General features: G+C 39.8%; 1 protein-coding gene across 1 annotated transcript; it reads left to right on the top strand.

Annotated features, from left to right (window-relative positions):
* FBXL3 (F-box and leucine rich repeat protein 3) lies at positions 977-20,694 on the top strand. The gene is made up of 5 exons (XM_003357868.4): positions 977-1,684; positions 6,626-6,977; positions 9,942-10,064; positions 11,089-11,260; positions 18,165-20,694. Exons 2-5 carry the CDS (start codon positions 6,627-6,629, stop codon positions 18,806-18,808), a joined length of 1,290 nt encoding a protein of 429 aa, XP_003357916.1. The 5' UTR covers positions 977-1,684; position 6,626; the 3' UTR covers positions 18,809-20,694.

The raw sequence follows: 23,028 nt of genomic DNA, 5'->3' as shown, positions 1-23,028 counted from the left end.
AGGCTTCCTAGCTCAATCTGGGGAGGGGGGAGTCATAGAAGAGCGGGCATCACAGTCTTCCAGTCTCCTACACATGGGTCAGATATTCAAAAAGACATATTTGGATGGAAAACTACTTGCTTTATTTTCGAAGGAGAGAGGATGCATGACTCACGTTATGATTTTGCAACTAAGGACAGTTCTAACTTTAAGAAAACCTAGTATTCAAAAATTAAAACTTTAAAACAAACTAGGTAGCAGTTACACACATATCTCTGTTTACCAAAGGTTTCACCAGAGTTTTAAGCAGACATCTAGTCCTTTACACTTTCCTCATTGTGTTTCAGAAAGCTATTTATAAACTTCAGGAGTCTATTTACTTTATAAAGCTGTTTTTGTTGTTGTTTTTTCAGGGGCGGGCCCGCGGCATAGGGAAGTTCCCAGGCTAAGGGTCCAACCCGAGCTGCCACTGCTGGTCTACACCACAGCCACAGTAACCCCAGATAGCAGCAAGGGCTGCGACCTACACGCAGCTTACCACATCGCGGAATCCTTAACCCACTGAGCAGGCCAGGGGTGGAACCCGAGGGCTCATGGAAACTAGTCGGGTTCGAGTTACCGCTGAGCAACAGGGGAATTCCCTAAAGGCGATTGTTAAACAGTAATAACCCTGATGACAAAAATCATTTTTAGGAAAATTGAAAAAATAAAAATACTTTAAAATTTATAAATCATCATCATCAAAATCATCTGTAATCCCAACGTTAACACTGTCATCACTTTGCTTTAATTTCCCGCAGTTTATGAAAACACCGTATGTGTACACGATGTATATTATTATGACATACCCGTTAAGGGATACAAGGCGTGTATCATTAGAGCCCGTATTTTACCCACTTGGGTTACGCGGGGCGGGCGTGGCCTTCTGAGGCCCCGCCTGGCGCGCGGAGGTGTGTCAACTGCAGCAGCTGCTGTTTATCCCCCGAGCCCGGAACCAGCTGCTGGGCTAAGGCCGGCCCTAAAGACTCTCGCTCCTTTCTTCTTGCTGCTCCACCTCCTCAAACTTTCCGCTTTCCACCGTTGAAAGTCTCCTGGGCATCTAGCTGGCTCCAGCCCTCCCACATTCGCTGCAAGACGAAAAACCCTCTAAAAGCCGCAGTCTCATCAGAGAGAGGAAAGCAGCCGACACTCCGCCCGGAACCAGAAGGACGAAGCACCGAGGCGGGCGGGGTGGCGCGCGCTCCCGCTTGGGCGCGGCCCCCTCCAGCCCCCGACCCCGCCCTCCGCGGACGCGCCGCGGCGGACACGCGCCCGCCCCCCTCGACGGAGACGCGCCGGGGGAAGCGCGCGGCCGTCAGTCCGGGCGCCATTTTGGACTCGGTGTCTGGGCCCGCGGTGCAGGGGTAACTACGCGGGGCTCGCAGCTCGCTGAAGGCGGCTCTTGAGGGGACTGGGGGTCCCGGCAGAAGCACGCAGGCCGCGCGGGACTGAGAAGAGAGGCTTTTCCCTCGGCCGTCAGAGCCGCAAAGGTGGAGCCGAGTTGGCGCCCGCCCCGGGACCAGCGCCTCGGATGCGAGCGGAGCGCGGGGGGCGGCGGAGGCGGGAGCGCGAGGCGCGGGGCCCCGGGGGCCTCATGTGAGAGCCACGGGACCAGCCGCCCCCGGAGCCCGGGGTGCTGTGTTGGGGAAGCCGCCCCTGGCAGCAGGTAACGTTGGAGGGCCGGGGCCTTCGGACCTTGGCCCGCGCCGGGGCGGGCCGACAGGGAGAGGGGGTCCCGGGCGCGCGCCGGCCGCCCCTCGGGAGCGCGGGGCGGGGCGCGGCGCCCGGGCGGTGGAGCCTGCTCGGGGGCGTTGCCCCGTGTCTGCTTCAAAACAAGTCAAAAAGGCGTGGTGTGTGTGCGGCGGCCGCTTGCAGCCTTCCCGCGACAGCGCCGCCCCTGCCGTCGGCTTTGTTACCCTCGGCGGGGGCTGGGGACCGGCACCGTGGAGCTCTTGTTCTGCCAGGCTCTTCCCGGTGTCTGTTACGGCCGTGCTTGTAGCGTGAGAAAAGAGACTTTAAGGTGTCAAAACAGACTGCCCTGGGTAGGGCGCAGGAGAAATGTCTGGGAAAGCCTATTTTCGGGAGTGGCGCGGGAGGAGGGGACACCCCTGCGCGCGTCCCCGGGTGGAAAACTTGGTCAACTTGTGATGGGCTGCTTCCCGCCTGCTATGAGCGAGAGCAGCCCTTTCAGGTGGGATTGCAGACATGGAACAGGAGGCAACCCATTAAATGATGGGCCTGCACCTCCAAGCTAAGAGATGAGATGACTGTTATTTTCTGATCCTGTCCATTGCGGCCCAGATCTTTCAGAGTCTTCCTATCCCTGAAATCTTTACAAAAATGCCGTCAATTCCCAATTATCTACAAATGACCGCTAAACAGATTTTCACTACCACACTCTCTGATACCATTTATTTCTGAGTTAGTCTCTGCACTGTTTTATGTTTTACTCTTGTATTTCAGCCAAAGAATGCATACTAATTTTGATATTATGAAAGACTTTTTAGAGCTAAATACAAAAGGGCTTTTAAAATCACTGCAAGTGCAGGGTGCTAAAAGTGCCTAATACAATGAGGGACACATGGCTGAGTGTTCTCTTAGGCTCTTCATTTGATGAACAAGTTGACTGCTTCTTTCAGAGACTCCGGAAATGTGAGGAGTTAATTCTGTAACTCCCTGTGCTGCCCGACTAGGCCAGAAACTGTTAGTTCGCCTTTTTTTTTTTTTTTTTTTTTGTCTTTTTAGAGCCACACCCACAGCATATGGAAGTTCCCAGGCCAGGGGTTGAATCAGCTACAGCTGCCAGCCTACACCACAGCCACAGCAACGCAGGATCCAAACCACGTCTGCGACCTGCACCTTAGCTCATGACATCACCCTATAGTTAACCCAGTGAGCGGAGGCCAGTCATGGAACCCTCATCCTCATGGTTCCTAATGGAATTTGTTTCCACTGAACCACAATGGCAACTCCTTAGTTTACTTTTTGATGCTTCTTAGTAGCATCAGTCCCTCACCAAACACTTTTAGTGGCCGAAGTGGCATTAGTTGTTTGGAGCCGGGAAAAGTTGTAGTTTGAAGTGAACTCCCAGAGCCGTAAAGAGGCCAAGTATGCTAGGTGCTCTACAGAGGTGTAGGTGCTCCACAGAGTCTCTTAGACATTGATGGCGCAGCTTCTCTTCTGCACTCCTGTTCAAACGTAAGAGGTGTTTTCTGCACACAGAAGTTCCAGGGCCAGGGATTGAACCCACACCACAGCAGCAGCCCAAGCCATAGCAGTGACGATGCTGATATCCTTAACTCACTGAGCTATCCCGGAACTCCAAGAGGTGTTTTCATTTTGATTAAAAGTAGGAAATAAGTAGTCCATTGAGTTAATCCTTTGCAGACAGGTGGAGGCTCTGAATTGTTTAGCTTTCTATGTAGCAGAGATTCGTGTGTATAGAGATTTAATAAGAATACTTTTGAAAGCAGTGTACATTTTTGCATGAATAAGTGAAATCATCTTGGAATAGAATTTGACATTTAAAATTTTTCTTAGGCACCCACTATGATTGGTTACTTTTTATGCATAAATGAGGATAATACAAAGACCATTTTTATTAGCATTTAGTTTTACATTTTTTCTTTTGCTTAATAGACTATAATTCTGACATATTACAGTCCTCTATAACAATTTACTACTTGTTCAGCTAATCATAGTCTAGTAAGTGCTTAAATATACTTTGGTGATCATGTAGTCTTAGATATCTAGACCAAGACATACCGTACCTCAGTGTTGCATGCTTCTTTTTAATGTGTCAACTTTTTCTTTCCTCAACTTGGAAAAGTATTGAAATATGCTTTATTTGAAATGGGGCTGCAGTAGACAAAAGAAAGTGTGTGTTATTAGGATCAAAAAAGCATTGTCAAAAGTAGTTGTGTAAATAAGGCTGTCGTTTTATTTTTGTATTTTCATTTGTATTTTCCACGTACTTTAGAGTAAAATGAATCATTCTCTTTTTAAGTTGAATAGTTCTCGTTTTAGAAGACTTCTCCAGAAACAGGAGATGAACATTCTGTAATAAGGAGTGGAAATTCTAAAGACAACTTCATTCTTTTTTGAATCTCTGTATCTCAGTAGTTTTAGGTAGTCAGAAGAGAAATTATAAGCCCTAGGTAGCAAACTCTTTGTTCTCTGACCCAAATTTTATATGCTAAAATTAAAGTAAGCCTTCAGGATAAGTTAAAGCAGAAAAATGGGTCATAATGACAGTGTTATCTTAACCTCTATTGGGGCATTATGCCTAGGAGAGAAATTATTTTAAAGAGGACAATGTAGATTATATTATCTTTTCTCTAAACATATTTAAAAAAATTAATTCTTAAATTCACATGTAAGTTTTAGCCTTCCATAAAACTACTCTCTTGCCATCACCCCGTCACTGTTTTCTTCCTTCCTCTTCCTCTGCTCAGTAGTATATACATCATTTACTTCACTTACAGTTGGAAGTAGGAGTAATGAAGAATAGCAGTGTATTGCACAGGTACTAAGACTTCTTGGGCTGGTTTTAATGGCATGAAAGCCAGGGTCCTGTGCCATTTTCCTTTAGCCCCAGTACTGTACAGTTTTTACTAGCTCCTGGATAGACAGTCTGCAGAGACGTATTTGGTTAAGAGCCATGCATGGGTACATCGTTTGCCCCACGCAGGAATCAGAATTCTTACAGGCTAATGTGCCAGAAGAAGGGAGTTGGAATCACAAGCAATCCTTTGCAAAAAAGCTGTAAGTCTAAATCCAAACCATTACCCTGCCAGAACTGCTGTCTAGAGACAAGTATTATAGGCTCTGAACTAAACTGGAGTACCAGTAAATGGTTTGGAATTACCCCCTTTAGTAGAGCCTGCAGTACTTATTTTTCCAAATAAATCAAAATTGGATCTTTTTATCTGATTACAGTGTAATTCACTGACATTAAATGTGTAGGCGTTCCCACTGTGGTGTGGTGGATTAAGGATCTGGCATTGTTTCTGTGGCAGTGTGGGTTCAATCCTGTACCTGGCACAGTGGGTTAAGGATCTGGCATTGCCACAGCTGTGGCTTGGATTCAGTCCCTGGTCTGGGAACTTCCATATGCCGCCGGTGCAGCCGAAAAAGAAAAAGAAAAAAGAAATATGCAAAATAGAAGCATGTTGGCCAAGAAAAAAAAAAAAAACCTATAATCCCACCACTATTGTTTTCCCACTATTATGAATATAATATTCTATAATCCCCAAGTTGCAGTTAGTTACTAGTGTGGTGAATCTACTTTTAATGTGTTTTTCACGTACGTAAGCTTGTGTTCTCACACTCTTTGTCACACACACTTCATTTTAAAACAAATCTAGGATCATTCTTTGCCTTCTGGTTGATAACTTCTGTTTTTAATGTGTCTTGCACTTTAATGTCTTTAATACTGGACTGCTTTACTGTACCTGAGTTCAACTGTCATGGATATCTCCTTTCAAAACCCTAATGTTACTTAATTCCTCACAAGAACCATGTGTGTTTCTCTTGTCCCCATTTTACAAACTGAAGCACAGGAAGGTCAAGTAATTTGTTAAAGGCCACATAACCAGTGAGAGGAACAGCCAGGAATTAAACCCAGGGAGCTTGATTCCAGAACCCATTCTCTTTAACCATACTACTGCTTTACAACAACAGCAAAAAACACTATTTCCAGAAATACAACTTCAGTAAAACATTGCAACAGCATGTGATGCGTTGAAAGAAAAAACCACATCCCAGATCGAACTATGCATAGTAGACATGAGTTGGCTCATTTTAAGCAAAGGTTGGGTCTGGCAGGAACACATATCGCAGGTCACTCAGTGTGGAAAGATTTTTTTCTTTTCTTTTTTTTTGGTGTTTTTCTGGGGCTGCTCCCTCGGCATATGGAGGTTCCCAGGCTAGGGGTCTAATCAGAGTTGTAGTCATTGGCCTACGCCAGAGCCACAGCAACGCGGGATCCGAGCCGCGTCTGCAAACTACACCGTAGCTCATGGCAACACCGGATCCTTAACCCACTGAGCAAGGCCAGGGATGGAACCCTCAACCTTATGGTTCCTAGTCGGATTCGTTAACCACTGTGCCACGACGGGAACTCCGGAAAGATTTGTTGACTGCTTAATTCACATCCTTTCTGAAGGTTCCTGGGACTCTGCCTTGAATTCAGGAACTCAAATATAGTAGATATCCCTAGACAAATTTTAAGAAATCTTGAGTAAGTGTCACTGTAGGTTATCTTTTATATTTCTTTTAGTTGCCTATAACTTTTGAAATATAAATTCTTGTTTAGTTTCAAAATTAAGATAAACTTATCTCCCAGGTAGTACAGTACAAATACAAATGTTTTAAAAGCACCTGCCAAAGATGTAAGTTTGTAAAATGACAGTTGGTCTCTGTTGGCATTTTTTATTATATTTCGTTTTGATATTCTTCTTGAATTACTGTCCAGTTCTTCCTGCATGCTTGCATTTATATTTATAACTACATGTACACACACCTCAGTGACAGAAGAATGAATTTTGGATTTATTTATCTTGAAAAGTTAAGTATGAAAAAAAGATGATTTTACTTTTCTGAATAGGATGAAACGAGGAGGAGGAAGAGATAGTGACCATAATTCATCAGAAGAAGGTACCGCAGAGAAATCCAAGAAACTGAGGACTACAAGTGAGCCTTCTCAGACTTGTGATTGGGGTAATCTCCTTCAGGACATTATTCTTCAAGTATTTAAGTATTTGCCTCTTCTTGACCGGGCTCATGCTTCGCAAGTTTGCCGCAACTGGAACCAGGTATTTCACATGCCTGACTTGTGGAGATGTTTTGAATTTGAACTGAATCAGCCAGCTACATCTTATTTGAAAGCTACACATCCAGAGCTGATTAAACAGATTATTAAAAGACATTCAAACCATCTACAATATGTCAGCTTCAAGGTAATACTTTAAATCCTTTTGTTTAAAAATAAAGCATATTTAGTGGCTTTTGTATCATAAACCAGTACATATTGTCTTGTATTTAAACCATTGTCTTTTTAGGGAAAGTGCTTAAAGATTTAGAGTAATTGGGTACCTTAGAAGCTGTCACAAATAACTACATTGAGCTTCACTGTTCCATTTTATTATAAATTTTAGTTTCTTAAAAGAGCAGAAGGTGGCATTAAATAAGCATAAATCATGTACCAAAGCTGTCACATTGAATTGGTATGAACAAATTTGAGGCAGAAGAAATATCTGATAAAACTAAATATGTGGAGGAGTTCCTGTTGTGGCTCAGCACGCTAAGAATCTGACTACTACCTATGAAGATTCAATCCCTGGCCTCGTTCAGTGGGTTAAGGATCTGGCCTTGCAGCAAGCTGAGGCCTAGGTTGCAGACATGGCTCAGATCCTGTGTTGCTGTGGTGTAGGCTGGCAGCTGCAGCTTTGATTTGACCCCTAGCCTGGGAACTTCTATATACTGCAGGTGTGGCCCTAAAAAAAAAAAAAAAAAACTACAAATGTGTAGATTTTCACTTATTTGCTATTTCTATCTAATAGGGACCGGGTTTTGGCTTATTGATGGCTTTATGATACAGGGTCTTTTAAAAAAAAAGGAGGTACAAAAACTTTATGTAAACTTGGTTTAGATGAATATATTTTAGATAGGAATAGAAATAGGCATATGGAAGAATGCCAGTGAGAACTGTTGTTTCTTTTCATTGCCAGCAGGAACATACTGGAAGTTAGGCAGTGATGAGATAAATGAAGTGGTGTGGCTTTTTGAGATGTGCAGCATAGTTTAAGGAATCATTTGTATGAGTACAGAGGCTTGTCATGTTTTGTTTTGGGAATGAATAATATGGGCATGTTTATTTACTAAATCCTTAACAAACTTGGTGACTATTGTTGGAAAGTAGTGCATGCATACCTGATTGGCTATATGTAGCTGTTGTTAAACAGGCAAGTTAAATCCAGGTGTAGCAGTGCTTCTTAACCCAAAGAGCCTTGCCAAAACTAAAGTCTTCTCCCAAGACTCAGTCCTTTTTAGGTGGAGATTACCTGTTTATTCGCCCATGTGTGTCTGAGGAGGAGGACAGACAGTGGTTTTGGGAATGGCTGGGTGTATTTAAGGCCATTTTCCTGGAATAATGCACAAAGTAGCCCCTTTAGGCCACTGAGTGTAGGATTGCTAGGTTTACACATAAAAAATAGAGGATGCCTAGTTAAATTTGAATTTCAGATAGTCACTGGATAATTTTTAGTATAACTATGTCCCTTACATTGTTGGGACATGCTTAATACTTAATTGGTTGTTCTGTATGTTAGGTGGCAGCCCTCACTGGGGGAAAGGTGGGGGAATGGTGGGAAAATAGAATAAACAAAAATCCAGGAACTCGTCTTGTGTTGTCCCTCTCTCAGCTGCCCATGAGGAGACCTGAAGAGTCTTCCCTTTGGTTTCAATCATCTTTGAGTTGTCTAAGTGTGTTCTAATGGTAAATCCTATAAACAGATGGGTAGAACACATTAATCTCATAGGTCTAAAGACCATTTCCATCCAGTGGATTGGCTGAGTCAGTGTTCAGCTGTATCCAACTTGTGTAACCTTTACAAAGCCATTTGTCTGGAGTTCCTGCTGTGGCATAGTGGGCTAAGGATCTGGTGTTGCCAGATCCCTGGCCTGGGAACTTCCATATGCTGTAGGTGTGGCAAAAAAAAAAGAAAAGAACAGAAAAACAAATCCCATTTGTCCTATAAATTTAAACATTTTCATTAGGGATTGTTTATGTTTCTGAGGAAATAATTTGCATTTTACAAAAACAGCCACATCCTAGGATTCTTTTGAGCTCTCCTGATAATATTTGTGTTTAATTCATCACTGACTATAGGCCCAAAGAGGCTTGTAGTCAGAGTTACTAGTGTAGAACAGTGGTTCTGAAACTTTATGTGCGTCAGAAATGCCTGGAGAGCTAATTAAGACAATTGCTGGGTGCCAGCTGCAGAGTTTCTGATTCAGATGCTCTGAACTGAGCATGAGAATTTGCATTTCTAACAAGTTCCCAGGTGATGTTGATGCTGCTGGTCCAGGACCACAATAGTTCTCAAAAGAACGACTGGTATAGGAAACTTAGCCAAAGGGTAGTATTAAAAGTAGTTCTGAAGCTGTAATATAAATCAGTACATTAAAAACAAGCTCTTTGGAACATTTTTGGGTTAAGGTACTGTACATCAATCTGGAAATTAAAGGAATGATATTACTTTTACCTATTTTAAGATGCCTTTTAGCCCAGGGGACAACTTTGTTTTTGATAGAAGAGCTCCCTCTTATAACTTTAGGGAGTGTTTTTGCCTTATTATCTTTACCCCGGCAAATGCCTATGCAGAAGATTGTGTGGGAGCAGCCACTTCTCATTTAGTTCAGATTTTCATGCTTCACCAGTTGGATGTCATCATTTTACTTCACATTCATTTTCCCATTAGTAACACTGATGATGAATCTCAGGTTGTGATTCACCTGAGTAAAGACTCATTCGTTCTGTTTTGAAGCATCTGTATCATAGGCACTGTCTTTACATGTATGATCTGATCCACTCCCAAATATATAATTCTTTTCAGAGCTTATAAATTCATGTCTCCATTAGGTTGTGTAGTCTGTTTGGAATAAATCTAGCTTAAAAGCCGAGTCCTTTCAGCGTTAAATGTATATATCTTAGTGAAAGTTAAGTCTTGGCAGTTGACCTTATAATTTTTCAGGGGGATTCAGAAAAGGCTGACATTGTATGTGAGGGTAGATAATTGAAAGGATACATATTAATTATTATAATACAGTAAATTAATAACTGTCTTTCTTGGTGTTGTGATGTTAAAATATGCACAGAGAATTGTGACTATATGCATGTGTTAAGGATTTTTTTCCCCCAGGTGGACAGTAGCAAAGAATCAGCTGAAGCAGCTTGTGATATATTATCACAACTTGTGAATTGCTCTTTAAAAACACTTGGGCTTATTTCAACTGCTCGGCCAAGCTTTATGGATTTACCAAAGGTATGATGGTTTTGTTTTTTTAGCTGTTACTGAGAAACTCATTGAAACCCTACCCATTTCTTGCACTGACAGTGGGAATATAAGAAAAGTGATATGTATGATGGAAAACAAGTTACTATTTAGGATGTTAAAGATGATATTTTAGAGAGATTTTCCCCTTTTTTTCATCATCCTGTGCTTCTTTATGGGATATATATGTATAGGTATATAGTAAAGGGAATGATATTAATTGATATATACATATGCTAAAAGTACATTAAATTATAATAGGTTTGAAAATATTGTAAGTTCCCTTCATGGTTCAGTGAGTTAAGAACCTGACTTAGTGTCCCTGAGGATGCAGGTTTGATCCCTGGCCTCACTCAGTGCTTAAGGATCTGGCTTTGCCATGTGCTACAGTGTAGGTTACAAATGCGGCTTGGATCCAGTGTTGCTGTGGCTGTGGTGTAGACCCGAAGTGAAGGAAAATACTATAGATAATTTAGCATATGTAAAGGAGTTCTGACTTTGGAATTTTATTTAGTTATGATTTTTATTATTTTAAAATCAAATTTTGTATATGCTTCCATACTCCAAATGAATCTGTCAAAACTTCTAGGTTGACTGTTAATTTTTGGTGCTTATGCTAATAATTATTACTATTTTTAGGGTCATTACTATCACTAAAAAAGAAAGCATTTCAGTGTTACAATACACTGGTGTAGGGTTTCCAGATAAGGTGATATGCGGTGTCTCAGAGGTATTTTCATTTTTTCCAGAATTCCTTTTTTACTTATCAATGATTGGTGTGATTAGAGACACACATCCTGAGGCTTGAAATCTTTTTTCTCCCTCAGGTAAAATGGCCCTTCTCAAAGATGGCCTATCTTTACCATATTCCCACAGTAGAGTGAGGGGCTGCTACCCAAACACAGTTGTGAAATGTATCGTTAAGGTTCCAGTGAACTATATGCTTAATATATGAAAAACCCTCAATTCTCATTTGTAAGAACTGAAACAATGTCTTAAATTTTGTGTTTTTCAGTCTCACTTTATCTCTGCACTGACAGTCGTGTTTGTAAACTCCAAATCCTTATCCTCGCTTAAGATAGATGATACCCCAGTAGATGATCCATCCCTCAAAGTACTAGTGGCCAACAACAGTGATACGCTCAAGCTGCTGAAAATGAGCAGCTGTCCTCATGTCTCTCCAGCAGGTTTGTTGCAATTCTTGCCAGATAACGTTTTAGTAAAATGTATTGATGTGTTTATCTAACAAAGGAGAGTTATGATCATTACTGTGAAGGTGGGTTCAAATGATTTCCTCTCTACTGTATACACATTTTTAAATGTCATAATACAATAGCATAAATTGTGTAGCACTCCTAGCCTAGACACTTATTTTCAAATCTTATTTGGCAGTTTGTGTCCAACCTGTGCTAGGAAACGGATAAATTAAAGGACAGTGTGAGGTTGGCCTGAGATGTAAGATAGGATTTTCTCTAATTGTGGTTGAGCTAACAGGGTTTTGAGTCAGAGCCATATCATAGTTGCTTTTCTTCCCACTATGTAGAGAAAGAAGGATTGTGCAGAAGTTGTTGCCTTAGATTTTGCAAGATAATGCTTTTCCTAAGTTGAGTTTTGGAGTCAAGAACCCATCAGATGGAGGAATAGCTTTATAAAAGTTCTTTCCAACTTTTCTTGTGTTTACTTTTCTAAGTGTTACTACATTATTGAATTTGAGATCATTTAAACTTTAAGTGGTTTGCACTGTGAAGCAAATATAAACCTACACTTCATATTAGTCTGTAGCTTCACTCCTGACTCACCCTCCCATTGTTGACCTCCCAACCCTTTGGCTGTGTTATTTGGGAAACCTGTTTTTTTTTTTTTTTTTTTTTTTTTTTTTCTCTCCTGTCTTTTTAGGGCTGCACCCACGGCTTATGGAAGTTCCCAGGCTAAGGGTCGAATCGCAGCTGTAGCTACGGGCCTACACCACAGCCACAGCAACCCACTGAGGCCAGGGATCTAACCCACATCCTCATGGATGCTAGTCGGGTTCGTTAACTGCTGAGCCACGACAGAACTCCTGGGAAACCTGTTTTGATCTCTTTACGGAACATGTCCCACCTTCTTGTTAAATCTAAAGGCTGGCCTTTCCCCAGGAAAATGATTCCGTCTCAGATGGAGATTGCTCGCTGCCCTTCCATGTCTCCCACATGGAAGAGCTGGTGATGGGAATGTCGAGGTCGGCTGCAGTGTTTTCCTAGCTTTTCCTGCTTCCTCTAGATCATTAGTGAAGGTGATACACTAAATAAAACAGAGGCTTAGAAGAGTGGGCTTCAGCTCTTCCTTCTTATGTGACCTTGGTCACATTTTACTTTCTACTGTGTGGGTTTCCCATGAGAGTAAGGTTCATACTTCGTAGCTTGAGTGTACAAAGTTCTTTGTATCCTGACCTCCACCTATCTCTTTAATCTTGCTTGCTGTTTACTCACGTGCAGCTTTATTTGAGCCCTATGTAGTGACAGTTCTTTGTACATGTCTGTGGTCAGTACAGTTTATCTTGTGGAGTACCTTTAAGAATTTTTTTTTTTCCACTTCATCCATCTAACTCCAGTTCAGCCTTCAAAATTCAGTTCAAGTGTTCCAGTTTTGTTCCTCTTTCACCCTCCTCCCAGGTTTAGAACCCCTGCCTGTTTCCATAGCACCCTGAACATAACTTGTAGCACTTACCACACTGTATGAGAGCCTTTGGGGCTCTGATTTCTTTGTGAAATTGAGAGCTTATTTTTCTTTTTATCCTGGTACATCCAGTGTTCATTTATTTTTTTTAAATATACACATCAATTCTCATAGTATGTTAAGACCAACCTTGCTTGGTCTTAACAAGCTCTAATGGCATTTGGACTAGTTGTTTTGGGAACAGAAAAGAAAGAGCGCCTGTAATACTTTTTTAACATAAGGGTATAAACATAGAGGATTTTATTTTCAAATTTAACATTTGTTTGGAGTGTCTGTCATGGCTCAGCGGGTAAGAAACCCAACAGAGTGTCTGTGAGGATGTAGGTTCGATCCCTGGCCTCACTCAGTGGGTTAAAGGATCCAGCATTGCCCCCAGCTGCAGCATAGGTCGCAGATGTGGCTTGGGTCTGGTGTTGCTGTGGCTGTGGCTGTGGCATAGGCCTGGCAGCTGCAGCTCCCATTCAGCCTGTAGCCTGGAACTTCCATATGCTTCAGGTGTGGCCATAAAAGATAACAACAGCAAAAACCCCCAAGAATCTACTGTCTAGCACAGGAAAATCTACTCAATAGTTAGTAATAAACTATATGGGAAAAAAGAATGGATATTAAAAAAAATAAAATTAAACATTTGTATATTTTCTTTCTATCCATATTTTGCATATTTAGATGGTTTCTTTATCTAAGTTAAATTAAGGGCTACTTTCTGTTCTACCTTTTTTCCTATTTCATATAGTCCTTACAATTGACTGTCTATTACCAGACCACTAAGCACCATTTGACACTACTGACTATTATTATTTTTTTTTTTGGTCTTTTGTCTTTTTAGGGCTGCACCCAAGGCATATGGAGGTTCCCAGGCTAGGGGTCCAATCGGAGCCGTAGCCACCGCCTACGCCAGAGCCACAGCCACAAGGGATCTGAGCCGCGTCTGCAACCTACACCACAGCTCACGGCAACGCCAGATCCTTAACCCATGGAGCAAGGCCAGGGATCGAACCCACAACCTCATGTTTCCGCTGTGCCAGGATGGGAACTCCACTACTGACTATTCTTGATTTTCCTCCTCCTCTGATTTTTCCTACTCTATTTCCTTTTCTAGTTTCTCTTTTCATTGCTTAAATTTTTGTGTTTCACTGTGTTCTATTCTGGGCCCTTCATCATTTTATTCTGTAAACCTCTGGTCTATGTTATCTTCATCAGGGGCTTCAGTTATGTTCTCTGTGTTAACACCTACGTTGAGTGCTTCTGGAACTCCAGAGCTGTGTGTTGAGCTGATGATGGCCCAGCGCCTCTAGAATGTCTCACTGCTACTTCAGATTAATGAACATCCTTTTCCCTATTGAAATCTCTGGCTTCTCCCTTTTTTACTGTCTCAGTGAATGGTACCACCCATTTAGTTGCAGGGACCTGAGAGACATCCTTGACTCCTCCTACCCTTTGCATTCCTTCAATCACTGAGGTCTAGTGATTCTCTCACTGATTCATGCTCTGAATCTCTTTGCTGTGAACTGAATGTTTGCGTTGTTCTCTTCCACCCCTCACCCCCTGCCACGAGTCACATGTTGAGGCCCTACTCCCTAGTGTTGGTGTTTGAAAATGAGTTGGGAGGTATTAGGTCCTAAGGGAGAAACCCTCATAAATATTAGTGCCCTTCTAAGAAGGGGTAGGAAAGATGATTTGATCTCCTTTTCTGCCATGTAAAGACACAGTGAGAAGGTGGCCATGTGCAAGCCAGAAAGAGTTTTGGCCCTCACCAGAACCCAGCCTTGCTGGCATCCTCACCTTGGACTTGTAGCCCCCAGAACTCGGAGAAGTAACTGTTGTTTGAGCCATCCAGCCTGTGGTATTCTGTTGAGCAGTCGAAATTAACACACTCTGTCTTCATCACTGTTCTGGTCTAGCCCTATAATCTTTGTGAGTACCCTCTTAGCTGATTATCTAACTTGCCCTTCTCGAATTTGATTTCTATGGTATAGCCAGATTAATCTTTCTAAAACGTTAAGTCTGATTTTTTTCCCCCTTCAGTTTCCTTCAAAACTTCTCACTATGCTGTAGGTAAGATCCAAACTCCTTACTGAGGTTGACAATGCCCCATGTGATCTGGTCCTTGCCTGTCTATTGGATTTCAGCCTTTAAGGTACTCTTTTACTTACAGAGCTCCCTTCATTTCTTAGAACACTTGGTTTTTGTCCATGTCTGGTGTTCGGAGAGGAAATACTGTTTACTTTCCTTTTCTACTCTCCTTTTGCCCTAAGCTTGATCCTTCTAGTTCTGTAGGTCTGTGTTAGTTCTGGAAATTCTTCCTGATTCTCTTCCTGTGATTCCCAGAGTGTTTTTGTTTAATTATCTGTGGCTTCTATTAGGTTAAAGATGTCTTGTTCCTATTGACTCTTTACCATCATAGTACCAATGCTAAACATTGTTCATTAATTATCAGCTGAACTAATGAACATTTAGCTACTTAGTTTTCTTTCTTGCTGATAAACCAACATTTGCTTCATAGTTTTTTTACAGCTGAACATCTAACTTGTTTCCATATATTTGCTGTGATTAAAAAAATGAACTATTTGGGAACATAGTTTGCTTCTGATAATTTCTTCCTTGGGACAAATTATTAAGAAGTGGAAGAGCTAGGTGAAAACATTTGCATTCTTTTTATGCTTCTTGCTGTGTTTTTTCCAAAATGAGCTGTATGAATTTATGTGTCACCACCAATGGTTTTCTGTACCAGTTTTGTAACAGCTCTATTGAGATATAATTCATATATCATACAGTTCACAATTTATTGGTTTTTAGTGTATTGACACAGGTGCATCCATCACTACAATTTTAGAACACTTATACTAATCCAGAAAGGCTCCCATACCTCTTAGCTGTCACCTCCCAAGCCCTCATCTCAACCAGCCACAGGCAACTACTAATCTACTTTTTGTCTTTGTAGAGGCACCTATTCTGGACACTTCATGCAAATGGAATCATAGGTGGTCCTTTGTGACTGGCTTCTTTCATTTAGCATGATGTTTTGAAGGTTCATCCATATTGTAGCGTGTCTTTCATTTCTTTTTATTGCCAAATAATATTCCAGTGTGTGAATAATACCACATTTTTCTGGTGATCAGTTGATGGATATTTGGGTTGTTTCCACCCTTGGACTATTATGAATAATGCTGCTGTGAAAATTTATATACAGGTTTTTGTGTGGCTGTATGATTAATTTTTCTTGGGTGTATAACTAGGAGTGAAATCACTGAATTATGTAGTAACTCTGTTTAACCATTTGAAGAACTGCTTGACTATTTTCCAGAGCAGCTGAACCATTGTACATCTCCATTAGCAGTGTATGAAGGGTCCAACTTTTTTATATTCTCATCAACACTGTCCTTTGGATTATAGCCATCCTAGTGAATGTGAACTGGTATCTCATTGTGGTTTTGATTTGTATTTTGATGACTCAGATGTCTTATCATATGTTTACTGACTATTTGTATGTATATCTTCTTTGGAGAGATGTCTCTCTACATCCTTTGCCTATGTTTTAATTACGTAATGTCTTTTTATTATAAAGTTGGAATAATTTACTAGTTTTATATTTGTGACTATTTTCTGTTAAGTACTTGAACACTTGTAACTGTGTGTTAGTTTCCTGTTGCTGCATAACAAACAATTACACCTAGCAGCTTAAACTACCACCCATTTATTAACACCACAGTTCTGTAGGTCAGAGGTGGAGGCATGGCTCAGCTAGAGCCAGAGAAGCTCAGAATCTCTCTGGCTTCCTCTTCTGCAACCAGTCAGAGAAAAACCTGCTTTTTAGGGCTCCTGTGATTAGAGTAGGTGATTAGGATCCCTAGGTAATCTTGTTTTAAAGCTAACTGTGCTATCTATAGCACAGTATAATGGGTGTGATCATTTTATCACATTCACTGTTTCAGAGGTTAGGGAATGGGATCTTGGGGACAACTTAGAATTATGCCTGCCACAACTATTTTAGTAGTTACTATTAAGTGATTATCTTCCAAGTTTATTTTATTTGCATCTTTATCATTTACCGTGTGTTTGTTTTCCTTTTAATCAGGCTTTATGAGATTGCAAAGAACAGATGTGTTCAGGTTACAAAGTTGGATGATCTGGGTTTCTGAGTACATAACATGGAGAACAGAAACTTTGCAGACTGAATAGTGAAACACATGTCTTTTACTCCCCCTGCTGGTGACTCTTATACTAGTGATTCAGTTTATCTCTTCACTGATTCTATTTTCCTTCAGCTGCTATAATGCTTTGTCTTATTGGTGACCTTCACGTTGTCACTTCTTAGGCAGTAGGTGAGTGCATGAACTTAAGAGTCACTCAGGCTGTGTTTGAATTCCATCTGTGGCTTAGCTGCCCCGATTTCTAAATAGAAAAGATACTTATTTTTCTAGGTTTTTTTGAGTATTTGTGGGATAATACATCTAGCACCTGATATATTGTACAGTAAATAGCAGAAGTAAGATGTATGTTTTGCTGTTCCTATCTTTGTTTCTAAGCACAGGAAAAATGGTTTGAGTGGGTCATTTATCAAGTAGTAAGTATTAGAGTATCTCTTTGGAGCAGTTCTTACACCAGCGCTCTTTAGAGATCAGGTACTGACCTTTGGTAAAATCTGCTATAGCTAGGGGTTTGGGCAGTTTCGAAACACAGTAAGTGCCCAAAGTGTAAGGAACCATTTAAGGAATTGTTTTCTGGGTATGTTAGAGCTTTAAAAGGCATAATCATGTGTTTCCATCAATGTAAGTAGAGCAGTTCTCTTTTGACTCATTTATCTAGTGATATCTTGGAATTTTTTTAGAAATTTGACAGGCTTATTATTAGCAGTTAAACTGTGCTCATTTGATGGAAGCCTTTTTTAAGTTTTTCAAGTGATTTATTATATAAATTATATTTTATATGGTTTTACCTAAGTTTAGAATTTGAATTTCAAAAAATGTCTTTTAGTCTTTGTTGCAATGACCATGTAATTTTTCTTGCTTATAATGTTAGTAATCAGTTTTTTTAAAGACTGTGACACTGTCCAGCATTACTGAGATAAATCTTATTTAGTCATGGTATATTTTAAAATGATGGTGAATAATTTATGATTTTTCCAAGTTGGTAAATGAGCTTTATTTAAGGTGTCAGATTTAGAATTGGTCTCATTTTCTTATGTGCAGAATTGGTTAATAGATTTTTAAACATGTGACTTGCTGCTTTTTAATCAGTACAACTGAATTTTAAGTTGTATAGCTTTATGGTCAGGGAAATGTAAAATTTTATTGTAGGACATGTACTTGATTAATTTTTTGAACAGATGATGAACTTGTACAAAACTTGATAAAAATGGGTCTTTTTTCTTCCCAGGTATCCTCTGTGTGGCAGATCAGTGTCATGGCTTACGTGAGCTGGCCCTGAATTACCATTTGTTAAGTGACGAATTGCTGCTTGCTTTATCTTCTGAAAAACATGTTCGATTAGAACATTTGCGCATTGATGTGGTCAGTGAGAATCCTGGACAGACACACTTCCATACTATTCAGAAGAGCAGCTGGGATGCTTTCATCAGACATTCACCAAAAGTGAACTTAGTGATGTATTTTTTTTTATATGAAGAGGAATTTGATCCATTCTTTCGGTATGAAATACCTGCCACCCATCTTTACTTTGGGAGATCAGTAAGCAAAGATGTGCTTGGCCGTGTGGGAATGACATGCCCTAGACTAGTTGAACTAGTAGTGTGTGCTAATGGGTTACGGCCACTTGATGAAGAGTTAATTCGCATTGCAGAACGTTGCAAAAACTTGTCAGCTATCGGACTAGGGGAATGCGAAGTCTCATGTAGTGCCTTTGTTGAGTTTGTGAAGATGTGTGGCGGCCGCCTGTCTCAATTATCCATTATGGAAGAAGTATTAATTCCTGACCAAAAGTATAGTTTGGAGCAGATTCACTGGGAGGTGTCCAAGCATCTTGGTAGAGTATGGTTTCCAGACATGATGCCCACTTGGTAAAGACCAAATGACATAGGGCATGATGAGCAGCACCTTCACTTTAAGCGTATTGTATTATAATAGAAGTTTATTTCCTGTGCGTCTGATGTAATTCTACTATTTTGTGGCACAGAAATTTGGTATCTTCACTGAGTATATAAGGATTGTTTTTTGGAAGACCCATGGACCAGCTTTGGTCAGAAAACTTCATCTATTTCTTTAGCCTAATAGTCAAATCAAAAAAAGTGATTCAAATCTGAAAGGAATGACCAGTAATAAAGATTAAGCATTTTACAGTCTGAGGGAAATGAAACCTATATATTACAGTATCTAATTGAATAGTAATAGGTTTTCCAAAATGTTATGTTCTCTATGCATTTTTTAAAAATGTAAACTTGACATTTTAGGGTCTTCAGTTATACATACACACCTGTTATAAGGTGTTTAATATAGCTCAGGAAAGTGAGCATTTTGTGAGAAAAATGTAGGATATATCGTATCTAATGAAAAATACTGAATGTTCTAAAATGTTACAAAGCTGTTTTAAAGAGGTACATATAATTAATTGGAATACTTAAACTGATAAATGTCACATAGTATGTGAAGGATAATAAACAGAGCCAAGATCAAATTAAAAGAAAATGAATGGAATAGAAGGAAGGCAGTGTTTATTAGCTTTGTATAAACTTTTAGGATTGCTCTATAATCTGCTAAACTATCAGTTCTTTTCTGTGATACATTACTATGTATGTGGCACTTGGGGCATCATATATAAAGTAACGAATGGTTTACCAGTTCTCCTTGGGCTTATCTCTGTTTAAACTAGTTTTGAAGTATTATACTGTAATCGAAATGAGAAGTTTATCTGTTTTAAAAAGCCAAATTGAAATAATTAAAAGTAGAACTTCAAAATGTTTGTTTATAAGTTGTTTCCATGCAAGGATAGTAGTCTCCAGTAAATTTTAGTGATGGTTCATTTTTACATTTTGGAATTACAGTTATGTAAATAGAATTTTCAAAAATCCTAAAAGGAGCACCAGTGTACAGTTTAGCATAAACAGTAAATTTAAAAGAGTATATATTTAAGTTTATAATCAAATTTTTAAGTAAATATTCTTAGTGGACTGGAAAATTTTAATAGAAAAATGTCTGCAATTTTGTGATTGTTACTTTGGTTAAACTGATATTATTTAAGTAAGGTAGCATTTTTACTTTCATACATTGTAGAATCTGCAAAAATACTAAGTTTGGGGGTACATTTATTTTTTTTTGTTTTTTGATATTATATAAACTTTGATTCTGAGCACTAGTGCTAGTAGATAATTACCTCCTGAGGGAAATAAGAAGTGATTTACCCCCAGTGGAATATATTAATGCTTGAAGCTTAGAAAGCATCTTGGTAGATATGGAAGCTGATGTCTCATGGATCTAATCTATTTTTAAAAATAGATTACCTCCCTAAGAATTAATTAAAGGGTGATTTTTCTGTATAATTTATGCTTTCAAAAGTGATGGTATTCTGACCACATATAAATGAGAAGAAAAAAAAGCTGATCCAGACATGGAAATTAAAAGCAGTTATTGTAATGTTCCTTCCTCTTACTAAACAGTTAAAATCTTTTGATTGTACAAGAAATACCTGTGTTTGTGGATGAAGCTTTTTTCCCTTGAATAACTTTGGAAAATGGATTTGACAGTATGTAATCAGTTCTACTAACCAAAGCTTAACTTGGAAATTTACTTTTTGTACAAATTGAATTATACAGTGCTTGAAATACTTGTAAGTCACTTTATAAGCAAAATGCATAGCACTTAATTTGTTTAAACTATAGAATATATGCTAAATGCTTTTATCAGTTTAAGAATAAAAATAGTTACTAATGCTGTTGTATTAGTTTTTAAAACTACCCTCATAAATGGACTTAAATTTTTTTAAAACAAACTTATAAATTTATGTTTTAGTTTCAAATCCATATTTGATGGAAATGTTTAATATTAAATAATGTTTATGGTAGACTTTTTTTAAGATACAAAATTTGGGAATTTCCGTTATGGCGCTGTGGAAATGAATCTGACTAGGAACCATGAGGTTGCAGGTTCAATCCCTGGCCTCGCTCAGTGGGTCAAGGATCCGGTGTTGCCGTGAGCTGTGGTGAAGGCTCATGTGAGGTACAGGTCGCAGATGCGGCTCAGATCTGGCGTTGCTGTGGCTGTGGTGTAGGCCAGCAGCTGGGGCTCTGATTAGACCCCTAGCCTGGGAACCTCCATATGCCGTGGGTGTGGCCCTTAAAAAAAAAAAAAAGATTTAGCATTTAGAACAAGAATTTACAAAAGATTTTTTTAGGAATAGAATTCTTAAGATCCTTAAACCCAGCTAGCCTTTTTAGAGGAAAATGTCTTTATATAAATCCATTCAAACATAATAGTTTTTAAACTATTAAAATTATATGCATCTCCTGTTGTCAATTTACCTTGGTAATCTGGGCTACTTTATTAACAATATTATTAGAAAAAACAGTGAAAATTAAATCAATTTAACTGCATTCAAGGAGGAATTTTTATATTTATGGAAAAGCTTAGGATAGAAGGGGAGAGGTTGGTATGAAGAAGGCTCAGGCCTGAACTAGCTCCTTTAATAAGCTGTAAGTAATCTCTGTCTCATGAGTTGCTGGGAACTATCTTTGCACAGGTTCCAGCCTCAGTTTATTTGTGGGGCTGTTTTAAATGTTACCAAGCAGCTAGAAAGATAGTACCTACATGCTGATACCCAACTACCCAACTTTCCTCTTTTTTTTTTTTTTTTTTTTGCTTTTTAGGACCATGCTCGCTCACGGCAAAAAGAAGTTCCCACGCTAGGGGTCAAATCAGAGCTGTAGCTCCCAGCCTACACCACAGCCCCAGCAACACTGGGTCCGAGCCGCCTCTGTGACCCACACCACAGCTCATGGAAACGCTGGATCCTGAACCCACTGATCGGGGCCAGGGATCGAACCCACATCCTCATGGATACTAGTGGGATTCATTTCCACTGCGCCACAACAGGAACTCCCCCCAACTTTCCTTTGAAAAAGGACATGTTGTATGATACATAAAAAAGAATACAAAGCCTTTTACTCCAAAGTGAATTAAGAGCTTATCCTTAGAATTTAATCAGTCCAGTAAAAGAATATATGATTAACATATATTTTAAAGAGGGGAGAGAAGATGTGGTAGGTTTGAGGATCAGGAGGCTATTTGGACAGTAAAGGATAAATATGAGGAAGATGCTGGAAACAAACTTTGGTCAACTCATTTGCTGCGAGTAGGGAAAAGCACGTGTGTGGTTTTGAAACATTGCTCTTTCTATAACATACCAATAACTTCTTAAATAAAAATAAGATCATCATCTTAAAGGAACCATAGTCCCAGAGAATTCATTAAGTACCACCAAAGCAGATTATAAAACTGGATGAAACTTGCGAAGTTTTTTTTTTCTCTAATTTCTAATGATCCAGTAGTGATTGAGGGTTCTAAGTATATAACATTTAATAATCATTTTCGCCTTTTGACTATATTCCTGTGCCTACAAAATATGACACTTGTGGGTATACTTACCTAATATGGAGCCAGAATTAATGAATGAGGATGTACTTACTCTAAAGCCCTAATATAATTCAAACTTTAATAAGATGGTTTCTCTTAGAGGAAATTTTATACATTTATACATTTATTGAACAGAAAAACAGAAATCACATTTAAACTATAAAGTAGTTCAAAGGGAAACAAACTTGAACTGGCAAATTCCTGCCTGGCCCATGTTTTGGTTTCCCAGCTACCATTTTTAAAAGTTTGTTCCCGAATCTTCTCTACTTCAAAGCCCTACTTCATCTTCTAAGTACAGATAAAAGGTTGGATAAATTCTTTTTTTTTTTTTTTTTTTTTTTTTTTTTTTTGTCTTTTGTTGTTGTTGTTATTGTTGTTGCTATTTCTTGGGCTGCTCCCTCGGCATTATTGTTGTTGTTGTTGCTATTTCTTGGGCCGCTCCCGCGGCATATGGAGGTTCCCAGGCTAGGGGTTGAATCGGAGCTGTAGCCACCGGCCTACGCCAGAGCCACAGCAACGCGGGATCCGAGCCGCGTCTGCAACCTACACCACAGCTCACGGCAACGCCGGATCGTTAACCCACTGAGCAAGGGCAGGGACCGAACCCGCAACCTCATGGTTCCTAGTCGGATTCGTTAACCACTGCGCCACGACGGGAA

This window comes from Sus scrofa, chromosome 11 (genome assembly GCF_000003025.6).
Source record: "Sus scrofa isolate TJ Tabasco breed Duroc chromosome 11, Sscrofa11.1, whole genome shotgun sequence".
Taxonomy (NCBI): Eukaryota; Metazoa; Chordata; class Mammalia; order Artiodactyla; family Suidae; genus Sus; species Sus scrofa.
This window is presented reverse-complemented; position numbering and strand designations above follow the sequence as displayed.

Bases quoted from the DNA above. Each gene is read 5' to 3' on its own strand.
- FBXL3 (XM_003357868.4), top strand. From the start codon at position 6,627: ATGAAACGAGGAGGAGGAAGAGATAGTGACCATAATTCATCAGAAGAA. The intron at 10,065-11,088 runs GTATGATGGTTT...TGTGTTTTTCAG, and splicing joins GCTTTATGGATTTACCAAAG to TCTCACTTTATCTCTGCACT. The intron at 11,261-18,164 runs GTTTGTTGCAAT...TTTTCTTCCCAG, and splicing joins TCCTCATGTCTCTCCAGCAG to GTATCCTCTGTGTGGCAGAT.